The sequence below is a fragment of the Prunus dulcis genome, chromosome 6, assembly GCF_902201215.1.
Source record: "Prunus dulcis chromosome 6, ALMONDv2, whole genome shotgun sequence".
NCBI classification, from domain to species: Eukaryota; Viridiplantae; Streptophyta; class Magnoliopsida; order Rosales; family Rosaceae; genus Prunus; species Prunus dulcis.
Genome location: NC_047655.1, coordinates 9,090,823 through 9,118,476, shown reverse-complemented (window position 1 = coordinate 9,118,476; position 27,654 = coordinate 9,090,823). Strand labels below are relative to the sequence as shown.

The window sequence follows — 27,654 nt, the reverse complement described above, 5'->3', positions numbered from 1 at the left end:
GCAACTAAATACTCAAGCCAAGGGAATTGACCGAACCATTTTTTATTAAATTGACGTAAGTTCTGCCTTTCTAAGTGGCTTGGATAATCTTATAACCCGGGTTGACATTGTTGTAAAAGAATATATGCTCTTCGCACAATATCTTGTTCATTGACTGAATATTTACATATTAGACGACGTAATCATGGATCACGCTCAAGATAATTGATATTAAAATCTTGATCATTGTTGACTCTTTGAGACTCAAGTCTTTCAACTGGATGATGTAATCTAGGATTATGTCGTCTACTATGTAAATAAAAGGACAATGATAAAAGATACCTATAAATGATGTGGCAGAGGAATTTTACTGGATAATGACCTATATTATAGGTCATCTTTTATACGTCTTTTATGTAAAAGATGACCTATAAATAATCAAATACACCAACAAAAAATCAAACAAATTCCCATAATAGCATCTCAACAATATCAAATCAAACAAATTCTTATAATAGCTTCTCAACAATACCAAATCAAATATCTCAACAATATCAACAACAAATCAAACATCTCAACAAAATTCCTAAAATCAAAGCCCTAATTAATTTCAACAAAATCCATAACTTATAATTCATTCCTAATTAAACCCTAAAATACACAATTTTAAATTAAAACTAATATTAAACATATAGGGTTGGTTTAGGGAATGAGAGAAGAATACTTATTGTGTACAAGAGGAGAAGTGAAGCTACTGCCAAAGAGAAGATGTTGCTGCCGCCCAACCCAAGATCTTGCTTCCCGACCCAAGATAAAGAGGAGAATATGAAGCCAAGAGAGGGAAGAAGCTGATGCTGCATATAGCCAAGAGGGAGAAGATATGGGACTCGGGTGGGCAGCATATGTATTGGGAACCTTTTTTAAGTTTGGGCTGCGCTTACGTAGGTTTTGTTTTGGAAACCTTCTTTTAAGTTGGGACATAGTTCCAGTTTTCTTTCCTTCCTTAACCAGAAATAACACCATAAATGCAAAGAGTCAACAAGTCAACCCAAGGCCCCGCCTGTTGTTCCTCATGTCAACCTCCATCCAGATCCAGTATGAACGGAGGACAATTTGGACGTTGGAACCAGAAACGGAGGACAATACTAAGAGGCACTCACGTGCCCTCCAAACCAAAAAGTAATAAAAGAACAACTTATATTTATCAATATACATGCAGCCAGCATCTGACTTTATGGGCTACTAGCTTAAAAAATGGTGGGCTAATATTCTTGGGAGTAGGAAATACCTTACAAAATTGACCAAATCAGTATACCAAGTACAAGAAACCAAGTTAACAAGTCAAACTCAGCCGGAACCTGTCTTTGGAGGACAGAGAGATCATCATCTTGTTCTTTCATGGCGGAGGGAGAAACAACCTTGGAGTACACGCCGACATGGGTGGTGGCTGCGGTGTGCAGTGTCGTAGTGCTCATCTCTCTAGCCGTCGAGAGAGTCCTTCACTACACTGACAAGGCATGCGTTCATTTCTCATCTCATTTCATGCATTTATATTTATCTAGGAATTGTTTTTTTGGTGGGTTGAGATGAAGAAGCTAAGTAAATTTCAGTTGCTTGCTTGCGTGCTTGCGCTTGCCTCAGCTTCTTTGAGGCATTTTATCAAGCAGCTTCTTGGGTCAATTCAATGGGTAGAAAGAAGGTTGAGTGGGGGCAATGGCCTTCACTCGGCCTTATATGGATCCTCCAGTAAGTTACTGTGTATGTTTTTGCAATTGATCTATGCTATAAACAATCATATATATACTTCACATCTGCAAATTGCAATGATGGTTTTTATATAAATAAAATGATTAAACGTTTGCAGTATCTCAAGAAAAAGACCCAGAAACCTGTCTTTGAGGCCTTGCAGAAGATCAAACAAGGTCCACCCTCCACTGATCCAATTGATAGTGAATATATGAGGCCTACCCTTCTGTTGTAGATATATGCGTATTAATGAATTACAATCAACTAGATGATGATGTACATTCACCTTGCAGAATTGCTTTTGGGGCTTATCGCACTGCTGCTGACGACGTTCCAAGACCGTTTAGGAAAAATCTGCATAACGGAGACACAGGCCAGCCAATGGCTGCCTTGTAAGAAACAAGACACGAGTACTAGTACTACTGCTCCTCGCTACTGTTCAGAGGTACTTTTTTCCCTTTTTCTTTTTATTGATTATACATATTGCCAATATCCCATTTGTAACTAAAAGTGGTTGCTTTTCGATTTAGTTATGAATTTATGATTAGTTTCATGGATGGATCAAGGTGATATTGGTACCCATTAAACAAGCATTGATCTTAGCAGCAGCCACTAGTGCATTGTATGATTTGTGTGCAAAAAATGAAATCTTCGCATCATCCCTTTCTCTTGAAATTACCATAAATGAACGGCCATAGAGGGCAGGTATCACCTGACGTTTGGAAGAAGATTAGCTAGTTGCCTGGGAAAGTTTACGTGTTGCAATAGGGAGGTTTCAAGACATTTTCACCTGAGGATATTCCTTACAAGAGAACTTGGAGATTCTTATGTCATTTTCTTTAATCAATTCCTGAAACTTTTAGTTTTTGTTAACAATCCTTTTGAACCGTCCACATTTTTGGGCAGAGAGAACACTTCAGAGTAACTTGGCATGATTTATTTTCATTCATTGGTTTGATAAAAGAAGGAGAAAAAGAAAAAAGAAAATGGGAGTAGATGCCTGCCTAAAGAAAGCCTTTAATTATAAATTGTTAGGGTAATTTTCCTGTGTGTGTTTGTGTGTGCTTGCTTGCTCTCAAATAATGTTGGCATTTGATTGCGTCACTAAGTATTACATATCCAATTGAGTTATTTTACGTCTTAAATGGCTTATAGATGCCCCTTGCTTCATTCTTGCACTGGACATATCATGCTATCAAAGGGTGATCACGCACCTAAGAAATAGGAAATCTGATATATTATCCTTTTATCCAATTTATTTTCCAGGGGAAGGTCCCATTGTTATCCGCAATTGCATGGCATCATCTTCATATCTTCATCTTTGTGCTAGCTGCGGTGCATGCAACTTTCTGTGTTCTAACCATTCTTTTTGCAAAGGCAAAGGTAACTTCTCATCTTTTACTCTTCTTGTCTGTCTAATTGATTAATTCTATATGCCATCAAGTTTCTCTGTGCTTACAAATTTTTATTTTATTAATTAAATTTTTATTTTCTTTTCTATGCTTTCAATGAAGTAGATGAGTCAATGGAAACGTTGGGAGGATTCTATCAAAAGTGATTACCATCCAGAAGAAGGTAATGCTGTTAACAATTACATTCTTCATAGTATCATAGCTTCATATCTCAAGTGCTTCAATTCTTTTGTTTTTCTTTCATAGCTAAGAGTGGTGAGTGCTTTTTTCTAAAATTAATTTTTATTACTAAAATATTATGTGCGCAGTTTTGAAAATGAAGATCATTGCCGTCCATGATCATGATTTTATCAGGAGTCGTGTTCTGGGTTTTGGAAGGAAGTCAGATTTCATAGGTTGGTTGGTGAGTCATAATATCTTTTTGCATCAAGTTACTCCATCTTCCTGGTAGATAAAGTTTAAAACTTAAGTAACTAAAACACTCTTAAAGTATTTCATCAATCTTAACACAGTGAAACATTAGAGATAATTTTTCTTCTATATCACTTTTATATTTCAGTGACAATAATTCTTAAGAGTTTCTGAAATTCTGACAAATGTGGATCATAATATCAAAATCTGATAAACAAACTAATTGAAGGAAAATATACTATGCTCTGTAAGGAACCTTTCCTTATCAATAATTGATTTATCAAACACTAATTTCAAAAGCCTACCTATGCAACGTGCTATAAGCAATATCGCACATTTTGATCCATCATCTCATGGCTCTTCATTTTTCAGTTTGCATTTTTGAAACAATTTTATGGGTCTGTGAGCAAAGAAGATTATTTGACAATGCGACATGGCTTCGTTCAGGTAAGTATTTTTTTTCTTCTTTTGTTGTAATTCTATTATAAATTTTGCTTCCACACGATACCTGTCTCAAAATTTACAGTACTTAATTCTTTGGTAGACCCATTGCAGGGGAAATCCGAAATTTAATTTCCACAAGTATATGATACGTGCCCTTGCAGCAGATTTTAAGAGTGTAGTAGGAATAAGGTATCACATCATGCTCTTAATTTCATTATTTGCTCCTTTTTCAAGGTTAGCTCACTGCCTCACTCTTTAAGGATAAAGTCACAACCTAGAGGTCACAGGTTTGAAGCAAACAAGAGCACCTCTGCTAAAACGGGGATAAGGCTAATTGCATCTGATGACCTTCTCCCAACTGTTTCCCATCCATTGCATAAAAAATATCTCAAATGTTTAAACAAGCACATCAAGTGCAGCAAAAATATCTCAAATGTCTTTTCCATGTTCTCTCTGTTTATAAAACATACTACTTTTAATTAATCATTCTTACTCTATGGATCTTTGTAAGTTTTGAACTATCCTTTGCAGTTGGTATCTTTGGATCTTTGTGGTCATCTTCTTGTTGCTGAATGTCTGGGGTAAGATTTTACATTTTGGTTTATTTTTGGTTCATCTACACTGTTTTTGTTCTTTCTCAATAAAATTCTGCTAAGCTCGTAAAAGGTTACACTGTTGTTCTACGATGTTTAAATGGAAATGAATATTTCGATAAGCAAGTTGTACAGTTCATTTTCCTTCCATAAGATACCCCATCTCCTTGCCTAAAAGTGAAATAGATATTTATGGTAGAGGTCTTTATTGACAAGAATCCGAAGTTGATGGAATTGGCATTTAACAGGAACCCAGCATATAGACTTGCCATAATCTTCACTTGCATTTTTAGTCTGTTGCACGGAGGTTGTTACCGACACTTATTATCTTTGTATGCAGGTTGGCATTCCTATTTTTGGATAGCTTTCATTCCCTTAATTGTAAGTTTTCCAAATTTATGCTTCTAATGCAGTGCTGATTTTCTCTTTATTACAACTTTGATGTATGACGCGATATGTGCTCTAAAACTCAAAATGCTTTTTAATGCCTTTTTTGTGTATGAATTTTATTTGACTTAAAATGTTTGCATAATTAATCAACTACACATATCATAATTACAAAAAGATAAAACCACTGATATGATTCTCTATATAATTACTCAACTATAAATGAATGTCATTAATAGGTGTTTTACCTAAGTGATAATTGAGCCTTACTTGTCTTTTAGGTTCAACATTAACACACACACACACACACACACATGCACATATCAAATGAAGAAAGTCACATAACTCCTTATGAGTGATGGGGAAGAGTAGTTAAACTAGTTTTCACATGAAGGAAAACCAGAACGATATTCAGCAAGTCATTCTTGGCACTTTCTGTTAATTTGGTTACAGAGCATGGGACAGGGAAGACATGGGAAAGACTATTATTGATGGTTTGACAATCTGATCGTATCTGTTTTAGCATATGCTCATTCTTCGTAGTGGTGATGTATAATCGAAGCCACTTGATGCATGAGGTCTATTTTTGCTCATTTGTCTTGTCTTCCAGTCATCCAAAATTTTGTGCGTTTTCTCCACAAATATGTAGACTAAACCAAGGAATAGGGAACTTAATATTTATGGTGATTTCTTTCCTGCAGCTATTACTTGCTGTTGGCACTAAGTTGGAGCATGTTATTACTCAATTGGCCAATGAGGTTGCTGAGAAGCACATTGCAATCGAAGGGGACTTGGTTGTTCAACCTTCAGATTATCAGTTTTGGTTCCACAGGCCCAGACTGATTCTCTTCCTGATACATATCATCTTGTTCCAAAATTCTTTTCAACTGGCATATTTCTTCTGGTTATGGGTGAGAATGGATTCTAAAAATTGCCCACTAATTAATTTTTAATCCATATCAAAATGGTAGTGGTAGATTTATGATCTTTGGTGGCTCAATCTCTTGCAGTATCAATATTCATTTGATTCCTGCATAATGGGGAAAGTCGCTTATATTATCCCAAGACTCATTATTGGGTAAATCATGTTCATATGTGTGTCCCAACACAGTTTCATAAATCTGATATGTACCTTTTTCCCTTTTCTTCCTGAATGCCAATATCCATTCTCAGAGCATTCATTCAGTTCGTCTGCAGTTACAGTACCTTCCCGTTGTATGCAATCGTCACACAGGTGAGGTTTGCAGGATTATATAGAACTGCTGCAATTGCATTCCCTTTCCAGATTTTAGAATGAGATTTCTATCTTTTGGTTGCAATGATGAAGATGGGAAGTTCATTCAAGAAGGCCATATTTGAAGAACATATACAAGAGGGCCTTATTGGATGGGCTCGGTCAGCGAAAAGGAACAAGCCGTTGAGACGTGCAGATCCCAAAGAGGCTTGTGTGACAGTTAATGAGTCGTCAGTGGAAGTTGGCACCACAGGAGAAATTGAGCTTGAACCGCCACTGAGGTCACCCAAATGAAAAATGCACCCAAAGTGATAAATTAAGTAGCAAAACTTCAACAGAAGGAAGTTCAGCCATTTGGTGTACATGCAGAAAGTGGAAGGAAACCTCAAGAAGATCACTTGTTCCACTTAGTTTTGGAACATTCATCTCCTTTTTCTTGTAATATTTTTCATCCAGATGCCAACTTTATATATTCACATATAATCAGAAACTATAGAAGTATTTTATTGCTGAATACATGTCAGCAAGTCTTCCCTATTCCTTGTTTCCACCTCCTAAATTCCTAATTTAAGACCAATTTGGACATAGCAAGCGCAGTGAAACCCCCACGAAATGAGCAACATTGTCCTATACATGTACAAAAATGAAAAAGAAAAAGAAAATTTAGGAGTCTCCGCAATGTATATGGATGGAGTATATAGGGACCAAGAAACCGCTTAATATGTGTTTGGAAGAGACACAACAGAAACATAAGATAGATCATCTTGTTCATTCATGGCAGAAGGAGAAACAACGTTAGAGTACACGCCGACATGGGTGGTGGCTGCGGTGTCGTAGTGTTCATCTCTCTAGCTGTTGAGAGAATCCTTTACTACACTGACAAGGCATGCATATCCACATACGTATATCTCAGTTCTCATCTCATCAGTCTATGCATGCATGCATAAATTTGTGTGTGTGAGAGAGAGATTAATTGATTTATAATCACTTGTTTGCATGCAGTATCTCAAGAAAAAGACCCACAAAAACGTGTTTGAGGCGTTGCATAAGATTAAACAAGGTCCTCCTCCCTCCACTGATATCAAATTGATCGATATTGAATATTTGAAGCTCCACGGACATATGTATTTATATATCACCGCCGGTGTGTATATATTGTGCAGAGTTGGTTTTGGGGATTATGGCACTGCTGCTGTCGGTGTTTCAAGATCGTTTAGGCAAAATCTGCATAACGGAGAAACAGGCCAGTCATTGGCTGCCTTGTAAGAAACGAGGTCCTCTCTCCAAGGGCGACTGTTCAAAGGTACTTCTTTATCATTAATTTTTGTGTCTTTCTTTGCCTTTTAAATAAACTTTTCATATATTTATTTATTTATTGATACCTTTTTAATGTTGTCTTTCTAAAAGAATATATTTTTATATAGTTTTATTTGTAAGTTCATGGTTTAGTACATGGATTTTTATCTTACCATATCAAAGGGAGCTTCATTATTACTCAATTGTTAAATAACACTCGTGACTTTTGCACACTCCAAACTGAATATTCTATAAATTGTTTTACACTCACAGGTACAATGAATGATTCCAACTAAAAGAGGAGTGTTGTCATTTTTCTAGATACAAAGAGTAGTGTTAAAACTACTGTCTTTAAGATAGAATTGAATCGTAAAGGCCTCGTAAATCGAATTACGAGAAGATAAACAATACATCAATGATATGTTTAGTTAATTGGAATGAGAGAACTAATAAGGAATTAGGAAACTTAAGAATTGGGGGTTGATAAATTGAAATTTGATCAACTACCCCCTATAGTTGATCAATTTCCTCGTTTGACGGTATTGGATTATTAATTTTAAGGTGGGACACATATTTTTTATTTCTTGTGTGTTAGTAAATGGGGGGTGTTTATATGTGCTTCAAGTTGTTCTCAAAGAATTTTGGGATTTCATCACATCACAAGGTAGTACATATTCAATCAAGTGGTATACAGTCTTGAATGGATGGCCCTTGCTTCATTCTTGCACTTGAAATATCGTGCTGCCAACGGGTGGTCACACACCCAAGAACCAGGGAATCTGATATATTTTCTCCTTTAATCTAATTTGTTTTCCAGGGAAAGGTCCCATTGCTAACCGCCACTGATTGGCAGCATCTTCAGTTGTTCATCTTTGTGCTAGCTACCGTGCATGCGACTTTCTCTATCCTAACCATTCTTTTTGCAAGGGCAAGGGTAAATTTCTCATATTTATTACCTTTTCCTGTTCTTGTCTGTCTAATTGACTAATTATATATATACTGTCATGATTTTCTGTGCCTTCAAATTCTTTACTTTTCTTTTTTCTTTTTCACATTTGCCTTTTCATGTTTTCATTATTGAAGTAGATTCGTGAATGGAAACATTGGGAGGATTCTGTCGCAAATGAGTACTATACAGAAGAAGGCAATGTTACAATTTTCATAAGTTCATATCATTATCAAGTGCCAATTCTAAGCTTTTCTTTCATAGCCAACTTGTAATTGCTTCATCAGTGCTTTTTCCTATTATGTGTACTGCAGTTCGGAGAAGGCAATCAACACACGCCCGTCTTTTTATCAGGGTTCGTGGTGGAAACAATCCAGCTTTTCTAAGTTGGTTGGTGAGACTCAACTAAAAGAACCTAAAACACTCTTTAAGCACTTTATCAATCTCATCGCAGGGCAACATGCCAGATGCTTCCTTTTCTTTGTTTTGTTTATCATGTAGTCATAATTCAGTATAGAATTCTTGTAGTTTTTTAGACTCTGACAAATGTGGATCATAATATCAAAATCTGATGAAACAAGTAGTTAGAGACCAAACAATAGTATGCATTGTAAGGAACCTTTCCTGATCAATAATTGATGTATCAAACAGCTGATGAAAAATCCCTTTCTATCCAATGTCTAATAAGCAATGTTGCATATCCAATGTCATATAGAGATCCTCCTTTTTTCAGCTGGCATTTTTCAAGCAATTCTTTGGGTCTGTGACAAAAGCAGATTATAAGATGGTGAGGCTAGGATTCATTGATGTAAGTTTTGTTAACTTTTAGATTTTCTAGCATACCTTTTATTTAATTCTGACTCTGCTTTCCTCCCTTGCAATACACAATTCCTGTTTCAAGATTTAAGGTAATTCTTCTGTTGGACCATTTATGCAGAGGTTCAAAGTTTAATTTCTACAATTACATGATCCGTGTCCTTGAAGCAGATTTTAAGAGAGTCGTTGGAATAAGGTTAGTTACAAGATAAGATTACATCACGCCCTTAATTTTCATTAGTTGCTTCTATTTCGTAGTTAGCTCACCGCCTCACTCTTTGCGGATGAGTCACAAGAGGTTGCATGTTTGAAACAAAAGACAGTGTCTGTTAAAATGGGGATAAGTCCAAACCCTGTGACGGCTGGAGCCTCATTCGCAGGCATAGAAAGTCTATACTTTCAACTAATTTCCTATTTAATTATAAGCCATTGCATTAATGAAATCTCAAAATGATGTTCATGGAATGTTCCCTATGTTAATAAATCACACTACTACTTTGAAACTGTCATTTGCAGTTGGTATCTTTGGTTCTATGTGGTCATCTCCTTGTTGCTGAACGTCTGGGGTAAGCTTTTACATTTTGGTTTAAATTCTGGGTTCATAATGACTACACTGTTTTTGTTTGTTCTCAGTAAAATTCAGTTAAGCTCTTATAAAGTTACACTGTTGTGCTATCATGTTTTGAATGCAAATGAATATATTGATAAGGAATTTGTACAACTCATTTGCCTTCCATATGACGGCCGATCTCTGGGCCTCAAACTGAGATTAATATTTTATGGTAGAGGTCTTGAGTTCTTAATCACTTGATGCGTCAATTAAGTCATTTGAAAGTGAGATTGATGTTTTGTTGACAAGAATAAGAAATTATTGGATTTAGAGTTTAAACATAATCCACCATAAAGATATGCCATAATCTTCATTTGCATTTTTGACCTGCTGCATGAAGATCATTCTCAAAACTTCTGATGTTTGTCTGCAGGTTGGCATGCCTATTTCTGGATCTCAATTATTCCCCTCATTGCAAGTGTGGGAGCAAATTTGCCCACGAGAATATTCGGTTCGAATGATTCCCCTTTCTTCTTCGCCGCCTCTTTCTCCTTGCAAAATAGAACAAATAAGAGGACCACACCCGGGGGGTGTTGGCCAAAGGCCCTCCGATGCTTAAGTCAGTTCAATCGATCCGTAGAGAAACGATAGCTAAAATAGGGTACGGGATGTGTTTAATGTGTAAACCGGGCGGCCGGAGCCTTATGTAAAAGAGAGAGAGAAAGGAGGTGGCTAGGGTTTGAGAGGAATTTTCTGTAGAGATTTTAGACGTAATTCTGACGTACCTCAACCCTTGTGTGTGACTATCCTTTTATAGTGGTCTTGGAGGCTAGGGTTTCAGAGGAATATATATATATATATATATATATAGTTTAAAAAATCTGATATATTATTTATTTATTGTTCAATCTTGTTCTTATTCTAAATGCCTATGTAAACAGAGCATTCATTCAGTTCCTCTGCAGTTACAGCACCTTACCATTGTACGCAATTGTCACACAGGTGAGATGAAGGATTATAAAGAATTAATGCAATTGCATTACCTATTTGTTATGCTTCCTTTTAAAGATGTTAGATTGAGATGTTTATGGTTACTTGTAATGAAGATGGGAGCTAAGATGAAGCCGGCAATATTTGAAGAAAAAACAAGTCAAGCCCTTGCTAAGTGGGTTCAGAAGGCAGAAATGCGAAAGGCGTTGAGAGTAGCTGCTAGTGGTTCTAACCAAGTAGATCCCAATCAGGCTTCTATGATAGTTCAATTCGCTGAAGTACAAAATAATGAGTCTGCAAGAGAAATTGCGCCTGAATTGCCACTTAGGGAAGAATATGAAGGTTTTCATTTTGAGGTACCTTTTGAAACCTCACCCTCGCGCTCAAACCCATAGTGACTGTTAGTAGTAAAACTTCAACAAAATGAAGTTCGATGTAGAATGAAACATTGCCTATAAGCAAGTGGAAGGAAACCTCAAGAAGCTCAATTGTTCTCTGTAGATTTGAACTTTCATCTATACTTTTTCGTGTAATTAAGTTGATTTTCATCCATGTCTGCACTATCTATTAAATATAATCAGAGAAGATAGACCTTTGTACCTAATTTTTATAGAATATATATGAAGTGATCTGTATATGAATGATGCTTTTGAATAATAAACACGTGCAGAAATATATAGCTATCTATATAGCTTATATACGTATGATGCCTTTGCTTTAGTATAGTTCTATTTAGGACAGAACATGTCATGCTCTATATATTAGAATGAAATATGCTTGTTTGCTGGATGAGAAAGTGGCTGCAGTGGGTGTTCAAATAAAGAGGACTTCACAACACAGTTGTGTTCCCATAGGTGATGCTTTAACTGGGGAGGTTACGGGTGTTTTTCATCTCCTTAATTCTCAAGCGCAGTTTAATACTGCTAACTAGGGATGCAGTGCAGAGAATAAGTATTTTGTTGCAAAATATGATAACTTTCTTGTTTGAATTCTGAGATTCTGGTGATTTGGGTCTTTTCTAGGTCATTATTGGCCATCCAGAAAGAAGACTATTCTAAAGGATTCCAATAAAGGGAACAAGCGTGTGCACTTTTAACTTTACTTAATTTCTGGCATGTTGGATACAACTTAATCCAATCAACTATTGTTTTGTTATTTTGGTACTCTGCGTAATGTGTATACTTCTTCGGTTTAGTATATCTACTGTGAATATCTCCCGTTTTATTTTGGTACAATTATACAGCTCTTTAATATCAAAATAGTCCTAGTTAACATTTTTGTTAGATTTGCATCGATTACAAATGAGTACTCTGAACAACTTCAACATTACTTGATGTTCCAAATCCCTGGCGGAACTTTAGAGCAAAGCTTCAAAAGGCTAATATGAGATTGCTTAATTCCATAATTGGAAAGTAATAAAAAAGAACATAGATTTTGATTGTCCTAATCACAAGGTTTGTGAACCTAATTAACGAAACATTAGTAGTTTCAAAAATGATTGTGGGGAATCAAGACGTGAAAACTAAGTCTTTTATTCTTAAGATTTTCACTATGAAGGAGAGAGAAGGAAGTGGCTCATCTAATTTCCCTGAACCACAGTCCAAGCCAGCAATTGACACTCAATCTATAAGTGGCATAGAGCTTCAAATGTAGGCTGGCCAATATGTTCAGTCCTTTCGAGTTTTTGTAGCAACATGGAATGTAGGAGGGAAATCTCCTCGTACTTGCCTAAATATGGACGATTTTCTTCAGGTTAACAATGAATCATGTTGTGTTTTGGCTCACCATTGATGCGTGGAAGGAAGAAGAAATCCAAGGCGTTGCAAGAAGGAGTAATGAGAAAGAGAAGAAGAAGTCGCGAGGAAGCCACAGAACTAGGCGACTGGTCAGTTCGTGGCCGAGAGCAACGTTCGTGAAGAAAGAAATCACTGTGCCAAAACGATCGGTCGCTAGGAGGAGTGTAATAGGGAGTTTTGGCAAATTATTTGGGTAGGAGTTCTACTTCAGTTTGCATTCTAGATTCCGGGCGTTCGTTTCATGTGTGTTCAAATGTGAAGGAGTTTGATACATATGAAGAAAGGAAGGGTAACAAGATTTCGTTGAGAGACAAAAACGAGTTGGGAAGTTTTGGGCGTGTGAACAGTGAAGATAAAGATGCATGATGGTGTTGTTAGGAGCCTTAGTGTGGTGAGGCATATACCAGAACTAAGAAGGAATCTTATTTCCATTGGCGCTCTAAATAGAGCAGGGTATTTGTACAAGGCCAAAGAAGGAAAAATCTTAGTCACACAAGGTTCGGTAGTGATTATGAGGGGCAAGATTCAACCTAACAACGTTTATCAGCTTTTGGGGGGTACAATAGTAAGTGGAGCAGAAAATTCTACTATGGAGGCGTTTTGTACAAAAGAAAAGCGGGCAAGGGATCTTACTGTCAAGTAGCCGGTGCAACGGAATGAAGCTACGAGTTCACTCAAGACTAGTTGGGCAAGAAAGGTTAATTAGGGTTGTGTGATTAAAAGTTCATCATTAAGAGTGCTTGATTTCAAAGGTGTAGAAGTGGCGGAGTCGGAGGACAAGGTCCACAAGGGTGAAGTTAAGACAAGGGATGATGGGGAGAATGTTGTTGGGTCGGTGGCAATCGAAAAGGTTCTTCTTACCAAGATGGTCATGGAAGGGACTCCAAGGCGGATGAAGCATGACACAAAGGTTGAAGAAGATGAGTGCCTACAACAAACTCACAAAGGGGTTCTACTTGAGGTGGAGCCTTCATAACAAGGAAGGTCCAAGGATAAGGAATTCATCAACCCGTCCCTCGGTCTTAGATGGAAGGACAAAGAAGATTCAATTACATTTTGGAGTGCTTTGAGGAGCATGAAGCGGGAATGTTCGATGGGTGCTTTGATGAAAAGGAAAGAGTTAGTTCAAAAATCCAAGAGCAAAGTTAGTAGCTACGTGGGGATTTATAGAACAAAGGTTGGTATGCGGTTTGCATGTCAAGGCGCAAGAGTTCAATGTTCCAAGAAGGTGAGGAGCAAGGAGTTCGGCATGGGGGATCTCTCTTCTACACAAGAGGTCTGGGTTGCCCAAGTTTAGCATTAGGTGGAGCACCTTCTCACCTAAGGTGCATTGAGGCAAGAGGTTTCTTGTCATAGTGGAATGAATTTCTAGAATGGTTTCCAAGAGGTTGAAAAGGTTCTAGGGGTCAACAATTGTTCATGGGTGATTGATGGTTCGTCAAGGTGGAGATTGTTGTGTTTTGACTCACTATTGATGCGTGGAAGGAAGAAGGAATCCAAGGTGTTAAAAGAAGGAGCAAAGGGAAAGAAAAGAAGAAGTTGTGAGGAAGTTATATCACCAAGCGACTAGTCGCATTGATCAAGCGACCGGTCGGTTCGTGGCTGAGAGCAACGTTCGCGAAGAAAGAAGTCACTATGCCAAAATGACCGGTCACTAGTAATGAGCGATTGGTGGCCCCATGTTTTTCCAGTTGACGCGTTTTGGGCTTTCAACGTGTTTTAGGCAAGTTTTAGTCTAGTTTGACTAGGTTTTAAGTCTTCTACTCCTAATACAAGTGTACTGAAGTCCTATGGTCTATAAATAGGTAATTTAGCGCTAGGGTTCAGAAGAATAAGAAGATAGGAGAATTCAAGAGTGAATTTTCAAGGGAGAAACACAAGACAGAATTCAAGGGTAAATTCTTGAGTGTTTACAAGGGCATCAAAGGATTTGAGAAAATGTGAGAGAAAAGAGAGCTAGGGTTCTTGTGAGAGCTAAGGGGGTTCTCGATTGTAACCAAAGTTGTTCTTAAATACTAGTGAATTTCTTAGGTGGATCACCAGATGTAGGCACAAGGCCAAACCTCTATAAATCTTTGTGTTCTTGTGTGTGTTTATTTTCTCTCCTCAGTGTGTGTGTTTTATTCTCATGGGGTTTGTGTTTGTGCCATCACAAAGTCCATCAATGACGAGGTTTTGGAGTGTTTCCGCAAAACAAAGAAGACATATATGTCTTGGGTTTTCAAGAAATTGTCTATTTAAATGCAGAAGATGTGCTAGTTCCACAAGATAATGAACTTGCAGCAAAATGGCTTGCTTTAATCAATTAGTCCCTGAACAAATCACCAAACAGGTGTTCAAGAATCAAAGTCGATGGTTCATTATTTTCTTCGAAGCTTTCCCCTAAAAAGTTCACTAAGACTTTAAAAACAAAGAGCAAAATGAGGTTGAAGAGTTGCACCTTCACTTTTGAACCATATGAAAATGGATCAAATGTTTTTGATGCATCGAAAATTTTAATGGTGCATACTAACAACCATTTTAAGTACAACCTTATAGCTAGCAAACAAATGGTACGAATTTTTGATACCATTTGGGTGAGGAAGTAGTACATACAATTTATTAGGCACTTAAGAATCTCTTGCATAAGTTGTGGGATAATGGGATGCCTTGGAAACAAGGGTTGTGTTTCTTTAAGTTTTTATTTCAAAAGAAAATTTTTTGCTTTGTATGCAGTCACTTAGCATCGTGTTAGAGAGAGGGGGACAAGCTCGGGAGAAATTTGGATGTGTTAGAGATATTTAAGAGCACTCAATTTCTTAACATTTTCAAAACAACTCATTGCATGATGTGGAATAAAATTATAGGACATGATGTGGTCATATGGTTAGGGGACTTAAATTACAACATTGCTTTCAGCTATTCTGAAACCCGAAAGCTTTTGGAAATAATGACTGGGATGAACTTCTTAACAAACATCAACATAAGATTAAAAGATAAGCATAATGAGTACAATAGATGGAAATAAGGAAAAATATATCTTGCACATATGTACAAATATTTTAATAACAAAGACATGTACTTTGGAGAGATAAAAACATCCAAAAAGAACAAAAGAAGCCCATCTTGGTGTGATAAAATACTATGGCATGAAAATGAGATTAACAACTTTCTTACACATGCAGAGAGTCCCGATTGTCTGACCACGAACAAGTTTATGCAACATTTGTTGTGGGTGTTAGTGAGCATGAATTAATGAACTACCTAGCCCTAATATAAATATTAAATTTGAAGAGTTTTTAGAGCATTTCAAAAGGAGAAACTGAATCTCATGTGGCACTTTTAATAGGTTCTAAAGTGTTAACTATCGTCGAGTTGAAGAAAAACCAAGTTTTCCTAATTAGATGCGATGAAGTAAAATTAATGATGCATAACTCTTTACATTACAAAGGTGTAAATGGTTCTCCAACAAGTGGTACATTAGGTCCCGTGTCCGGAATGTCGGATAAACGTATCCATTAGTTAAATAGTCTATCTATTGACTCCGACATGTATTGGAGAGTACAAATGCCTATGCTTGATTTTTACCTCACATAATAAGATTGCAATCTTTTTCCCATCTCTTCATAAGTTAACAAAAAAAATTTTCTTGTATTGTGAGACAGTTGCAATTCTTTCTTCCATTTTGTATCCAACCACATATATGCTACGGCGTACACAACTAAATTGGCATATTCGTTCTTGCATAACACACCATTTTTTTTTTGTAGCAACATGGAATGTAGGAGGGAAATCTCCTCGTACTTTCCTAAATATGAATGATTTTCTTTAGGTTAACAATGAATCAGACATATAGTCTTGGTTTTCAGAAAATTATCTATTTAAATGCTGGAAATGTGCTAGTTCCACAAGATAATGAACTTGCAATGAAATGACATGCTTTAATCAATCAGTCTTTGAACAAATCACCAGACAGGTCTTCAAGAAGCAAAGCCAATGGTTTACTGTTTTCCTCAAAGCTTTCCCCCAAAAATTTCACTAAAACTTTAAGAACATAGAGTAAAATGAGGTTGAATAATTGTAGCAGCAGTTTTGAACCAGATGAAAATGGATCAAATGTTTTTGATATAACCAAAATTTTAATGGCGCCGACTAGGAACCATTTTAAGTACAACCTTATAGCTAGTAAGCAAATGGTTCAAATTTTTGATACCATTTGGGTGAGGAAGTAGTATATACAATTTGTTAGCCAGTTAAGAATCTCGTGTAAGTGATGGGATCATGGGACACCTTGAAAACAAGTGTTGTATTTCTTTTAGAAAGAGGTGGACGAGCTCGGGAGAAATTTGGATGTGTTAGAGATATTTAAGAGTACTCAATTTCCTAAGATTTTCAAAACAACTCCTCAAGCGATGTTGAATAAAATTACAGGACATGATATGATCATATAGTTAGGAGACTTAAATTACAACATTGCTTTGAACTATTCCGAAATCCGAAAGCTTTTGGAAACAATGATTAGAATGCATTTCTTAACAAACACCACACAAGATTAAAAGATAAGCATAATGAGTATTCAATGGATGGAAATAGGGAAAAATCTACTTTGCACCTATGTACAAATATTTTAATAATAAAGACATGTACTTTGAAGAGACAAAAACTTTCAAAAAGAACAGAGGAAACCCATCTTGGTGTGATAGAATACTATGGCATGAAAATGAGATTAACAACTTTCTTACACACGCGGAGAGTTCCGATTGTTTGACCACGAACAAGTTTATGCAACATTTATTGTGGATGTTGTCAATGAGCATGAATTAATGAACTACCTAGCACTTTTAATAGCTTATAAGGTGTTAATTATCTCTGAGTTGAAGAAAAATCAAGTTTTCCAAATTAGATGAGATGAAGTAAAATTAATGATACATAACTCTTTACATTACAAATGTGTAAATGGTTCTCCAACAAGTGGTACAGTATTGGAGCAAATTTTTGTTACCATTTGAGCGAGGAAGTAGTATATACAATTTGTTAGCCACTTAAGAATCTCTTGCGTAAGTGGTGGGATCATGGGACGCCTTGAAAACAAGAGTTGTATTTCTTTTAATTTTTATTCTATAATTAAAAAGATGTGGACTAGCTCGGGAGAAATTTGGATGTGTTAGAGATATTTAAGAGTACTCAATTTCCTAAGATTTTATGATCATATGGTTAGGGGACTTAAATTACAACATTACTATGAACTATTCCAAAATCTGAAAGCTTTTGGAAACAATGATTGGGATGCATTTCTTAACAAACACCAACATAAGATTAAAAGATAAGCATAATGAGTATTCAATGGATGGAAATAGGGAAAAATCTACTTTGCACCTATGTACAAATATTTTAATAATAAAGACATGTACTTTGGAGAGACAAAAACTTCCAAAAAGAACAGAGGAAACCCATCTTGGTGTGATAGAATACTATGGCATGAAAATATGACTAACAACTTTCTTACACACGCGGAGAGTCCCCATTGTTTGATCACGAACAAGTTTATGGAACATTTGTTGTGGATGTTGTCAATAAGCATGAATTGAAGAATGAACTACCTAGCCCTAATATAAATATTAAATTTGAAGAGTTTTTAGAGCATTTCAAAAGGAGAAACTGAATCCCATGTGGCACTTTTAATAGGTCCTAAAGTGTTAACTATTGCCGAGTTGAAGAAAAACCAAATTTTCCTAATTAGATGAGATGAAGTAAAATTAATGATGCATAACTCTTTTCATTACAAAGGTGTAAATGGTTCTCCAACAAGTGGTACATTAGGTCCCGTGTCCGAAATGTTGGATAAATGTATCCGTCAGTCAAATAGTCTATCTGTTGACTGCTACATGTATTGGAGTGTACAAATGCTTATGCTTGATTTTTACTTCACACAATAAGATTGCAATCTTTTTCTCATCTCTTCAAAAGTAGAAAAAAGAAAAAAATGGTCTGTAAAAATTTTTGTATTGTGAGATAGTTTCAATTCTTTCTCTCTCATATTGTATCTAACCGCGTGTATGTGTATTTGTGCTTGTAGGACACACCATTTTTTTGTAGCAACATAGAATGTAGATAGGAAATCTCCTCGTCCTTGCCTAAATATGGACGATTTTCTTCAGGTTAACAATGATTCAGACATATATGTCTTGGATTTTCAGGAAATTGTCTATTTAAATGCTGGAAATGTGCTAGTTCCATAGGATAATAAACTGTCAACAAAATGGCTTGCCTTAATCAATCAGTCCTTGAACAAATCACCAGACAAGTCTTCAAGAAGCAAAGCCTATTGCAATTTTTTTTTTCCCATATGATAATAAGTTAACAAGAGAAAAAAAAAATAGTTTGTACATATTCTTGTATATATTTTGAGACAGTTGCAAATTTTTTTCTCATATTGTATCCAACCATGTATATGCTAAGGGGTACGTGACTATATTGGCATATTCGTGCTTGCAGTACACACCAAGGTAGGCCCGGTTCAACCTTGGTTCATATTTACCTATTTTGAGTTCGACTATGAGTGTCACATAAGTAAACCCTTATAATCTCTTTGGCTTTATGAACTTAGTCTCATAATCGGATGATGGTTAAGTAGTTTAGGTTTAAATTAATTAGTATGTTAAACCAGTTAAAGGAAGAAAAATAATGAAATATCTAAATGTTATCATATTTACAATAAAATCATATGATAATGATTATTGGATGTAGGATCAACATTTCACATTGGATGATTAACCACATGATATAACAATGAGTAATTCGAATGATGATGATTAAGGAGTTTAGTTTTAAATTAATGGGTATGTTAAGTCAGATAAATGAAGAAATATAAGGAAAAACATATGATCATAGTTATTGTATGTAGGATAAGGGTTGCACATCTGATGATTTTCTTCAAAAGTTATGTAACTCTACATCATGAATCAATCATCAATGGGTCTTTAGATGACAATTGATGGCCCGATTAGAACTTAGTTCACATGTAAAACAAAACCTATCATCAATCATGCCACACCCTTAAACAAAAACCTAACTTCCATATGCATTGCATTTGCCTTCTCCTTATGATGTTATTACACCTTTATCATACTTCCTTCCTCTACAAAACCCACCCAAAACCATATTTGATTTGTTGATGGTGAGCTCGATTCGAAGCTGAGAAAAGAGTTAGGTTTTTTCGGCGGTGTTCTTACATTTTTCTGCGATTTAGATGGCAATTCCATAGAGTGAGGTATGAAAATTCATCCCCTCATCATGCTCTATCTGTTGATGTAAGTATTGTAGATCGATTTTGAGGTTTTACAGATAGTTCAAAATACCCATTTTTGAGTGACGGTTTCAACTCTTTTCCTGCTAGTTTCGACTAGTTTTTGGTCATGATCCAAGAACAAAATTTGATCACATAGTTAGTTGAATCTATTGGTATAGGTATGGTAGGGTGTTTCAAGAATTTTTCGGTCGTCAGAATTTTTTCAACATATCCACGCACCGTCGGCTGGTGGGCCACTAGGTGACTGCCCATTGTGTTCTAAAACACTCCCTCCGTCGTCCCGAGCATGATGGTATGCTCGGATTTAGAATTGGTTGTCGTTTGACTATCGAGCGGATACTGCACCTATTATGTGATATCCGGGTTCGGTAGGTTCAGACAGTTCGATCGGTCTCAATTTCAATTATGTTGTTCTCTGTACCTCTAGGATCGTGTAGGAACTCACGGATATAGAATCGGAGTCCCGAATACTCCGAATCAATTATGCTAGGGTTAGGCGAAGCGATCGCCGTCCGATAGTACGATTGGCTCACATCCGACCGCTCAATAGAAACCAAACTTACAGGACTTGTTTAGTGGATGTTGTGGAATGCGTAAGAATTTTCTTGGATTGGAAATCGAAGGTTGTGGGTCTCGCGGGGCCTGTTGATTAATATGGGAAGTTTGACCCCTTAGTTGACCATCAGTCTTCCGAGATAGTTTCACCCTTCGAAAAGTACTAGGATGAACTTATAAATGAGTCTTGATTGTTATTTGAGTTATTTTGATTATGTTGGGGTTATGTGATTATTTTATTGTTTTAATGTGCGGTTATCGGATGTTATAATTATATTTGAAGTTGATGAATATTTGGGGTCTTTATGAAATTTATATTTTTGAGATTTTATTTTCTATACTATGAATAAATATTTAGGTACAGTGGAATAATAAGAATTTGGGAAATTTGAATTAAGGGAGGGTATATATATATATATATATATATATATATATATATGTATATATGGGTTGTGAATCTCACCATCATATATACCTTCCCTGTTTACTATACCCACACGTGGCATTGGATTTTCCGGCGCGTAGGCTCCCTTGGATACTAGTTACTGTCACTTTACCATACATGACATTGAATTTTCTGGCATGTGGTAAAGGTCTGGGCACCTTTGGGTGTGCTGTAGGCCCTTGGTGGGGCAGTTTGCATGCGTAGGTATTGGTTTGGTTTGGCCACACGTGGCATTGGATTTTTCGGCATGTGTGCTATAGAGTGGTAGTCCCCCGGTTGGACAACTCATCCCTAGACGCAAGGTAGGAAGTTGAAACCCTGCGAGCTAGTCAAACAATCCCCGTCTTGGATTGTTTTCCCCTGGTATATGATGTGTACTATGATATGTACCTCCCTTGGTTACGTAACCCACACATTGCATTGGATTTTTTTGCTTGTGGGCTCACTTAGTTACTATCACTTTACCACACGTGGCGTTGGAATTCCCGGCGTGTGGTAAAGATCCGAGCACCTTTGGTCAAGTGTGCCGTAGGCCCTTGATGAGGCAGCCTACGTGCGTAAGACATTGTTTAGTTTGGCCACACGTGGTGTTGGATCTTTTGGCATGTGTGCTATAGAGTGGTAGTCCCCCGGTTGGACAACTCATCCCTAGACGCAAGGTAGGAAGTTGAAACCCTGCGAGCTAGTCAAACAATCCCCGTCTTGGATTGTTTTCCCCTGGTATATGATGTGTACTATGATATGTACCTCCCTCGGTTACGTAACCCACACATTGCATTGGATTTTTTTGCTTGTGGGCTCACTTAGTTACTATCACTTTACCACACGTGGCGTTGGAATTCCCGGCGTGTGGTAAAGGTCCGAGCACCTTTGGTCAAGTGTGCCGTAGGCCCTTGATGAGGCAGCCTACGTGCGTAAGACATTGTTTAGTTTGGCCACACGTGGTGTTGGATCTTTTGGCATGTGTGTTGTAGAGCGGTAGTCCCCCGATTGGACGACTCGTTCCCTAGCCATATGGTTAATTGAGGATTCTTCCATGTGGTTTAGTCAAACAATCCTCGTGTTGGATTGTTTTCCCCTGGTACATGATGATGGTGTATGGTGTGTCTATATATATATATGTTGGAAAATATGTGGATTCGTTTCCAGGTTGGGGTTTCTTGAGCATGTGCATGGTGAGTGCTCTACACAACTGTGATCATTGTTATGATGTTTGGACAATGTTGTTTTACAATATACGCCTTGGATAGGATATAATTGCGGGAAAGAAATGATTCTGGAAAAGTAATTTGTGTTTAGAGTAAACGGATAGTTTTAAAAGAGTTATGCATAGTACATGTGAGTTTTTACAGGGAAATGGTTTTGAGTTATGAATCATGGGAAGAAAGGAATTTATTAAATATTTAGTTCTATGCCTTATGGTAATTGAAGTTGAGAATGAATCTAAATTTAATTGTTGATTTTATTTGGACAATATCTGTATATTTTTCGAATTGTGATCCTTTTTAGTCGAAAGAACTATGTGTGACTTGATCCCTCTTTAAGGGCACGTAGGAAACCTAGGTTACCCTAGGTGTAGCCGCAAATTGATCTGTTTGAGTTTTGTTTGATTTGTTCTAGTACTCTGCAACACGACCCAATTGTAGTTCACCTTAAGGAATCAAAAAAATTTAATCTCAAGTTATACTTTCAAGTACGAATAATTATCAAGTTTTTTCCATTCTCAAGATGTTAACCAATTGGACATAAATTTACTCTCGACATGTTTACTAATGATGCCATGGGCTGACACACATTGTGTTTTACAAAGTATACCCAAGACCTTGTTATCAACGAACTACAGCTGTGAATTAAATCCCCCCATTTAATTCTTTTTATTAATGCCAAGTATAATTGAACTTTACAGGATTTCCACAAGCTATGGTTGACACTTAGCAGTATGTTTGAAGACATCTTCTTCCAAATCATATCCACTACTTTGCGCAAAAATTTGATCAATCGTATCTCAAAAGTATTTTCTTTTCTTACTCAGAGTAGAGATTCCTTATTGTACATTCATTTGTCTTTGTGACTTCATTGAGAGTCCCGACAACACCTTTGGGTCATGTCTTGTAACACGATTGTCTAGTATTCTCAAAGACAAACAAGAGAGCTACAACACAACTGTGATGTCTCAAGTCTGAGGATTAGTTTGCACCATTGCTATTCATGAGTTCTAACTTGATATGTAAATGAAGACTTCCATTCTAGTTTCCATAGTTTGATCGCGTTCAGGGTTCTTGTTCTCTTCCAAGCACTTACACATTTATCTTGGTGTCTTTGCACACAATGACTTGAGACTTGTCGTTCTCCCACAAATTACAAGAAGATAAATAATACATCAATGACATGTTTAGTTACTTGGAATGGGGAAACTAATAAGGAATTAGGGAACTTAGGAATAGGGGGAGTAACAAAATTGAAATTTGATCAACTACCCTATATAGTTGATCAATTTCCTTTTTTGACAGTATTCGATTACTAATTTTAAGGTGGGACACACATATTTTTTATTTCTTTTGTTTTAGTAAACGTGGGGTGTTTATATATGTGCTCCAAGTTGTTCTCAAAGAATTTTGGGATTTCATTACATCACCAGGTATTACATATTCAATCAAGTGGTATACGGTCTTGAATGGATGGCCCTTGCTGCCAAAGGGTGGTCACACACCTAAGGACTAGGGAATCTGATATATTTTATCTTTTATGGCATGTTTATTAATTCGTAATTGGATTAGAAGGAATTGAATTGTGTGAGGATATAATGGGTAAAAAATATGAATTCTTAATGGATTATCTCTCCAGGAATTAGGATACCCCACCTCCCACCCAAAAATTAAATTCCTCCAAAATTAGGAATTCAATTCCTAATTTTGTGTGGGCCCCACTTGCTTTTCAATTCCTTAATGTGAAGTAAATGCATGAATCCTCCATAGGTTGAATTCAAGTCATGATAAGAATTTTAATTCCTGATTAGTAAACACACCATTAATCTAATTTGTTTACCAGGGGAAGGTCCCATTGCTAACCGCCACTGCTTGGCAGCATCTTCAGATGTTCATCTTTGTGCTAGCTACGGTGCATGCGACTTTCTCTATCCTAACCACTCTTTTTGCAAGGGCAAGAAGGTACCTTTCTCAGATTTCTTACTTTCGCGCTGTTATTGTCTGTCTAAATGACTAATTATATATACTGTCATGATTTTCTGTGCTTTCAAATTCGTTACTTTTCTTTTTTCTTTTTTACATTTGCCTTTTCATGTTTTCATTATTGAAGTAGATTCGTGAATGGAAACATTGGGAGGATTCTGTCATATTTTAGTCATTTAGTCATATTTTAGTATAGAATTCTTATAGTTTCTGAGAGTTAGAGACCAAACTAGTATGCATTGTAAGGAACCTTTCCTGATCAATAATTGATGTATCAAACAGCTGATGAAAAATCCCTCTCTATCCAATGTCTAATAAGCAATGTTGCATATTTCTCTCCCCAATCTTATAGCGATCCTCTTTTTTCAGCTGGCATTTTTCAAGCAATTCTTTGGGTCTGTGACAAAAGCAGATTATATGATGATGAGGCTAGGCTTCATCTATGTAAGTTATGTTAACTTTTAGATTTTCTATCATACATTTTATGCTATACACAATTCCTGTTTCAAGAATTAAGGTAATTGTTCTGTAGGCCCATTTAAATAGAGGTTCAAAGAGTAATTTCTACAAGTACATGATGCGTGTCCTTGAAGCAGATTTTAAGAGAGGTGTTGAAGTAAGGTTAGTTACAAGTTATAAGATTACATCATGCCCTTAATTTTCATTAGTCGCTTCTTTTTCGTAGTTAGCTCACTGCCTCACTCTTTGAGGATGAGTAGCAACCAATTGGTTGCATGTTTGAAACAGAAAACAGCTTCTCTGCTAAAATGGGCGGAGCCTCTGTGACAGGCCACCCTTACTGCCTTACTCGTTCCCATCCATAACATAAAATAAATATCTTAAATTTTACAGTTTAAACAAGCACATGAAGCAAAGGCATAAAAAGTTTATACTTAACTAATTTCCTATTTAATTATGAGCCGTTGTATAAATGAAAGCTTAATAAATCACACTACTACTTTTAAATGTCATTTGCAGTTGGTATATTTGGCTCTATGTGGTTATCTTCTTGTTGCTGAATGTCTGAGGTAAGCTTTTACATTTTCGTTTAAATTTTGGGTTCGTAATGCCTACACGGTTATTATTCTTTCTAAGTAAAATTTTGGGATACACTGTCATCTACCATGTTTAGAATGCAAATTGAATACATTGCTAAGGAAATTGTACAACTCATTTGCTTTCCATAAGATGCTCAATCTTTGGGCCTGAAAGTGAGATTGATGTTTTATTGACAAGAATCAGAAGTTATTGGATTTGGAGTCTGCACAATACCCACCATGAAGATCATTCTCAACACTTCCGATGTTTGTATTCAGGTCGGCATGCCTATTTCTGGGCGAGAAATGGCTAGTGGAGCATGAATTACGCATTAGCAGCATGAATTTATCTTTCATTTATTTGGCCTCAAGAATCTCATAATAACAAAAGGGAGCCTTATAGCAGGCGGTCAGGCTTCTGTTGCTAATATCTTTCCTTTTGCAAGGTTCCCTTGTTAATTGATGGCCCTTGCTAATGGTTCTAGCCAAGTAGAGAAATACGACATAATGAGTCTGCAGGAGAAATTGCACCTGAATTGCCACTGAGGGATGAAAACGAAAGTTTTCATTTTGAGGTACCTTTTGAAACCTCACCCTCGCACAAATCCGTAGTGATAGATAGATAGTAGTAAAACTTCAATTAAATAAAGTTTCATGTAGCAATGTACACTTCCTATGGCGGCAAGTGATAGGAAACTTTAATCTACTTTTTCTTGTAATTAAGTTGATTTTCATTGATATCCTGCACTTTGTCTACTATTAATAACTATAACCAGAGAAGAGAGACGTTTTTACTGGGGAAATTAGGTATGTTTTTCTCCTCCCTAATTCACTGGCCCTGTTTAATGTTAAACTGCTAGGCATGGAGTGTAGAGAATAAGTAGTTTGTCACAAAATGTGATCACTTTCTTGTTTGAGTGCTGAGATTATGTTGATTTGGGTGTTCCCTGACTGCAGCTGACTGATACTGAAATGCCTCACATATAATAAAAAACAATACAGAATTTTTACTACTTAAAACTTCTGTTGTGGAGAAGCTAAAGAAAGCAAAGTTATAGGCAAAAGAGGAGAGAGCCAAAGGGATGCACAATAAAGAAAGAAGATGCATAACCTATTCTATTCCTTGATGCATAATGGTGCCCACCAAAGTTCATTTCGAGAAATTCTAATTGGATGATGTAACGATGGTATCAAAGTGAGCAACTAGGTTGTGCTCTGTTAGGGGGTGGTATGTCTTGTTCAGTTGGTTGAGCCTCTTTTGGTCATCAACAATAATAATAGGCTACATGGCTTGTAAGCGGTTAAGAGTAATTAGCACTGAACCGAAATTCAAAGTAAATTAGTGATATGTTGGTACCATGGATTTTATTTTGCTTAAGAAAATAATAAATGAGGAAAAGTGATAAGAAATGACAAAAATTATTTTAGCGGGGGGGTAAAGGTAGTGATATACCATGGCAAACCAAACACATGCATTTTATACAAGGAAATCTGGAATTTTCGGGCTACATATTTTCACTGGTTACATTAATAGCGGCCGTTGGATCTAGGAATATGGACGGTTTACATGATTGTCAAGAAAATGTAAATGCTAGATAATTACCAAAACAATCAATATGAGATTATGCACACAAAAAATATATATAAAAAATTCAAGGAGTTATCGTGTAATTATGAAACTTACTATGCAAAAAGAAGACAAGTCTAGCTATATTGTTTTCTTACACTGCCAAGCTTTGTTGGAGCTTTGTTGGATGTTGACCGCCTACGAATAAAGATTTTATTATATGGCACGTATATTTCTTCTTCTTATTTTTTATTTTTTATTTTATCTTGTGTGGAAATAAGCTGCATATATGTCAAGACTCCATACTTACGTCAAAGAAAGACAGTAAATGAAAGCCAGGTCAAACAAGACAGCCATAGAATACATTTTCCTTTTGGTGTGAGGTAAATTAAATATTTAAAGATATTGTTAAACGAATCGGAAAATGAATTGAGTACATCATACTATCAAATTATTTATTGAATTATTAATTTATCTTAATATAAAATAATCAAAAAGGATCCCTTAAATAAACTTATTTGAGAGACACCCATTGTAGGCCCATCTCGGATTGTATTTCACTAATCTAAATGTTTATTTTGTAGATACTCATTCAAAGATCATCTCTACAAAAAATCACTTGAATCCAATATCATTTGACCACTCAAAATTTTTAAAATAAAGGTTGGTGGACATCACATGGGGCTAAAAGTGTAGGTAATATTGCTAGTTCAAATTTTCTATAATTTAAAACAGAGGTTAGTACAGTGCAAAGTGTACTATGCTAGCTATATAAATAAAAGGGTTGGGTTGAAAAATTCGAAATGTAGCTCTCTCACTCCTTACAAAATCAAAATCACGATTTCCTTGGAGCTTAAATCAAAATCACGATTTCCATGGAGCTTGAAACTTGCTTAATTAGAGGTAATTGCTTTCCAATGTCCATCCTTCCATTATAAATAAGGATCCAAATATAATTAAGTAGATCAAGCATA

At 36.3% G+C, this 27,654-nt stretch overlaps 2 protein-coding genes and 2 pseudogenes across 3 annotated transcripts; all 4 read left to right on the top strand.

Annotated features, from left to right (window-relative positions):
* The first annotated feature begins 1,236 nt into the window (after positions 1-1,236).
* LOC117631233 (MLO-like protein 1) lies at positions 1,237-6,688 on the top strand. Of its 2 annotated transcripts, XM_034364267.1 has the most exons (14): positions 1,237-1,494; positions 1,844-1,901; positions 2,019-2,170; positions 2,992-3,108; positions 3,243-3,300; positions 3,446-3,540; positions 3,921-3,995; positions 4,093-4,181; positions 4,524-4,573; positions 4,926-4,966; positions 5,674-5,883; positions 5,983-6,050; positions 6,146-6,206; positions 6,300-6,688. In XM_034364267.1, the coding sequence occupies exons 1-14, from the start codon at positions 1,378-1,380 to the stop codon at positions 6,498-6,500; spliced, it is 1,392 nt and encodes a 463-aa protein (XP_034220158.1). In that variant the 5' UTR covers positions 1,237-1,377; the 3' UTR covers positions 6,501-6,688. The 2 variants fall into 2 exon arrangements, with proteins under 2 accessions (XP_034220158.1, XP_034220160.1); XM_034364269.1 differs by lacking the exon at positions 5,983-6,050 and having other exon boundaries at positions 6,300-6,450.
* A 1,412-nt stretch (positions 6,689-8,100) lies between these two features.
* On the top strand, positions 8,101-11,199 carry LOC117630232 (MLO-like protein 1). Its single transcript, XM_034362975.1, has 9 exons — positions 8,101-8,166; positions 8,320-8,436; positions 8,589-8,651; positions 9,182-9,256; positions 9,357-9,460; positions 9,781-9,830; positions 10,248-10,325; positions 10,758-10,816; positions 10,921-11,199. Exons 1-9 carry the CDS (start codon positions 8,101-8,103, stop codon positions 11,197-11,199), a joined length of 891 nt encoding a protein of 296 aa, XP_034218866.1.
* A 3,821-nt stretch (positions 11,200-15,020) lies between these two features.
* LOC117630231 lies at positions 15,021-15,835 on the top strand (annotated as a pseudogene).
* An 808-nt stretch (positions 15,836-16,643) lies between these two features.
* Positions 16,644-17,486, top strand: LOC117630230 (annotated as a pseudogene).
* The last annotated feature ends 10,168 nt before the right edge of the window (positions 17,487-27,654 follow it).

Coding starts and splice junctions, on each gene's coding strand:
- LOC117630232 (XM_034362975.1), top strand. CDS start 8,101: ATGGGGGGTGTTTATATGTGCTTCAAGTTGTTCTCAAAGAATTTTGGG. Junction 8,652..9,181: donor ACTATACAGAAGAAGGCAAT/GTTACAATTTTC, acceptor TCCTTTTTTCAG/CTGGCATTTTTCAAGCAATT. Junction 9,461..9,780: donor AAGAGAGTCGTTGGAATAAG/GTTAGTTACAAG, acceptor TGTCATTTGCAG/TTGGTATCTTTGGTTCTATG.
- LOC117631233 (XM_034364267.1), top strand. CDS start 1,378: ATGGCGGAGGGAGAAACAACCTTGGAGTACACGCCGACATGGGTGGTG. Junction 3,996..4,092: donor TGCGACATGGCTTCGTTCAG/GTAAGTATTTTT, acceptor ATTCTTTGGTAG/ACCCATTGCAGGGGAAATCC. Junction 6,051..6,145: donor ATCCCAAGACTCATTATTGG/GTAAATCATGTT, acceptor ATCCATTCTCAG/AGCATTCATTCAGTTCGTCT.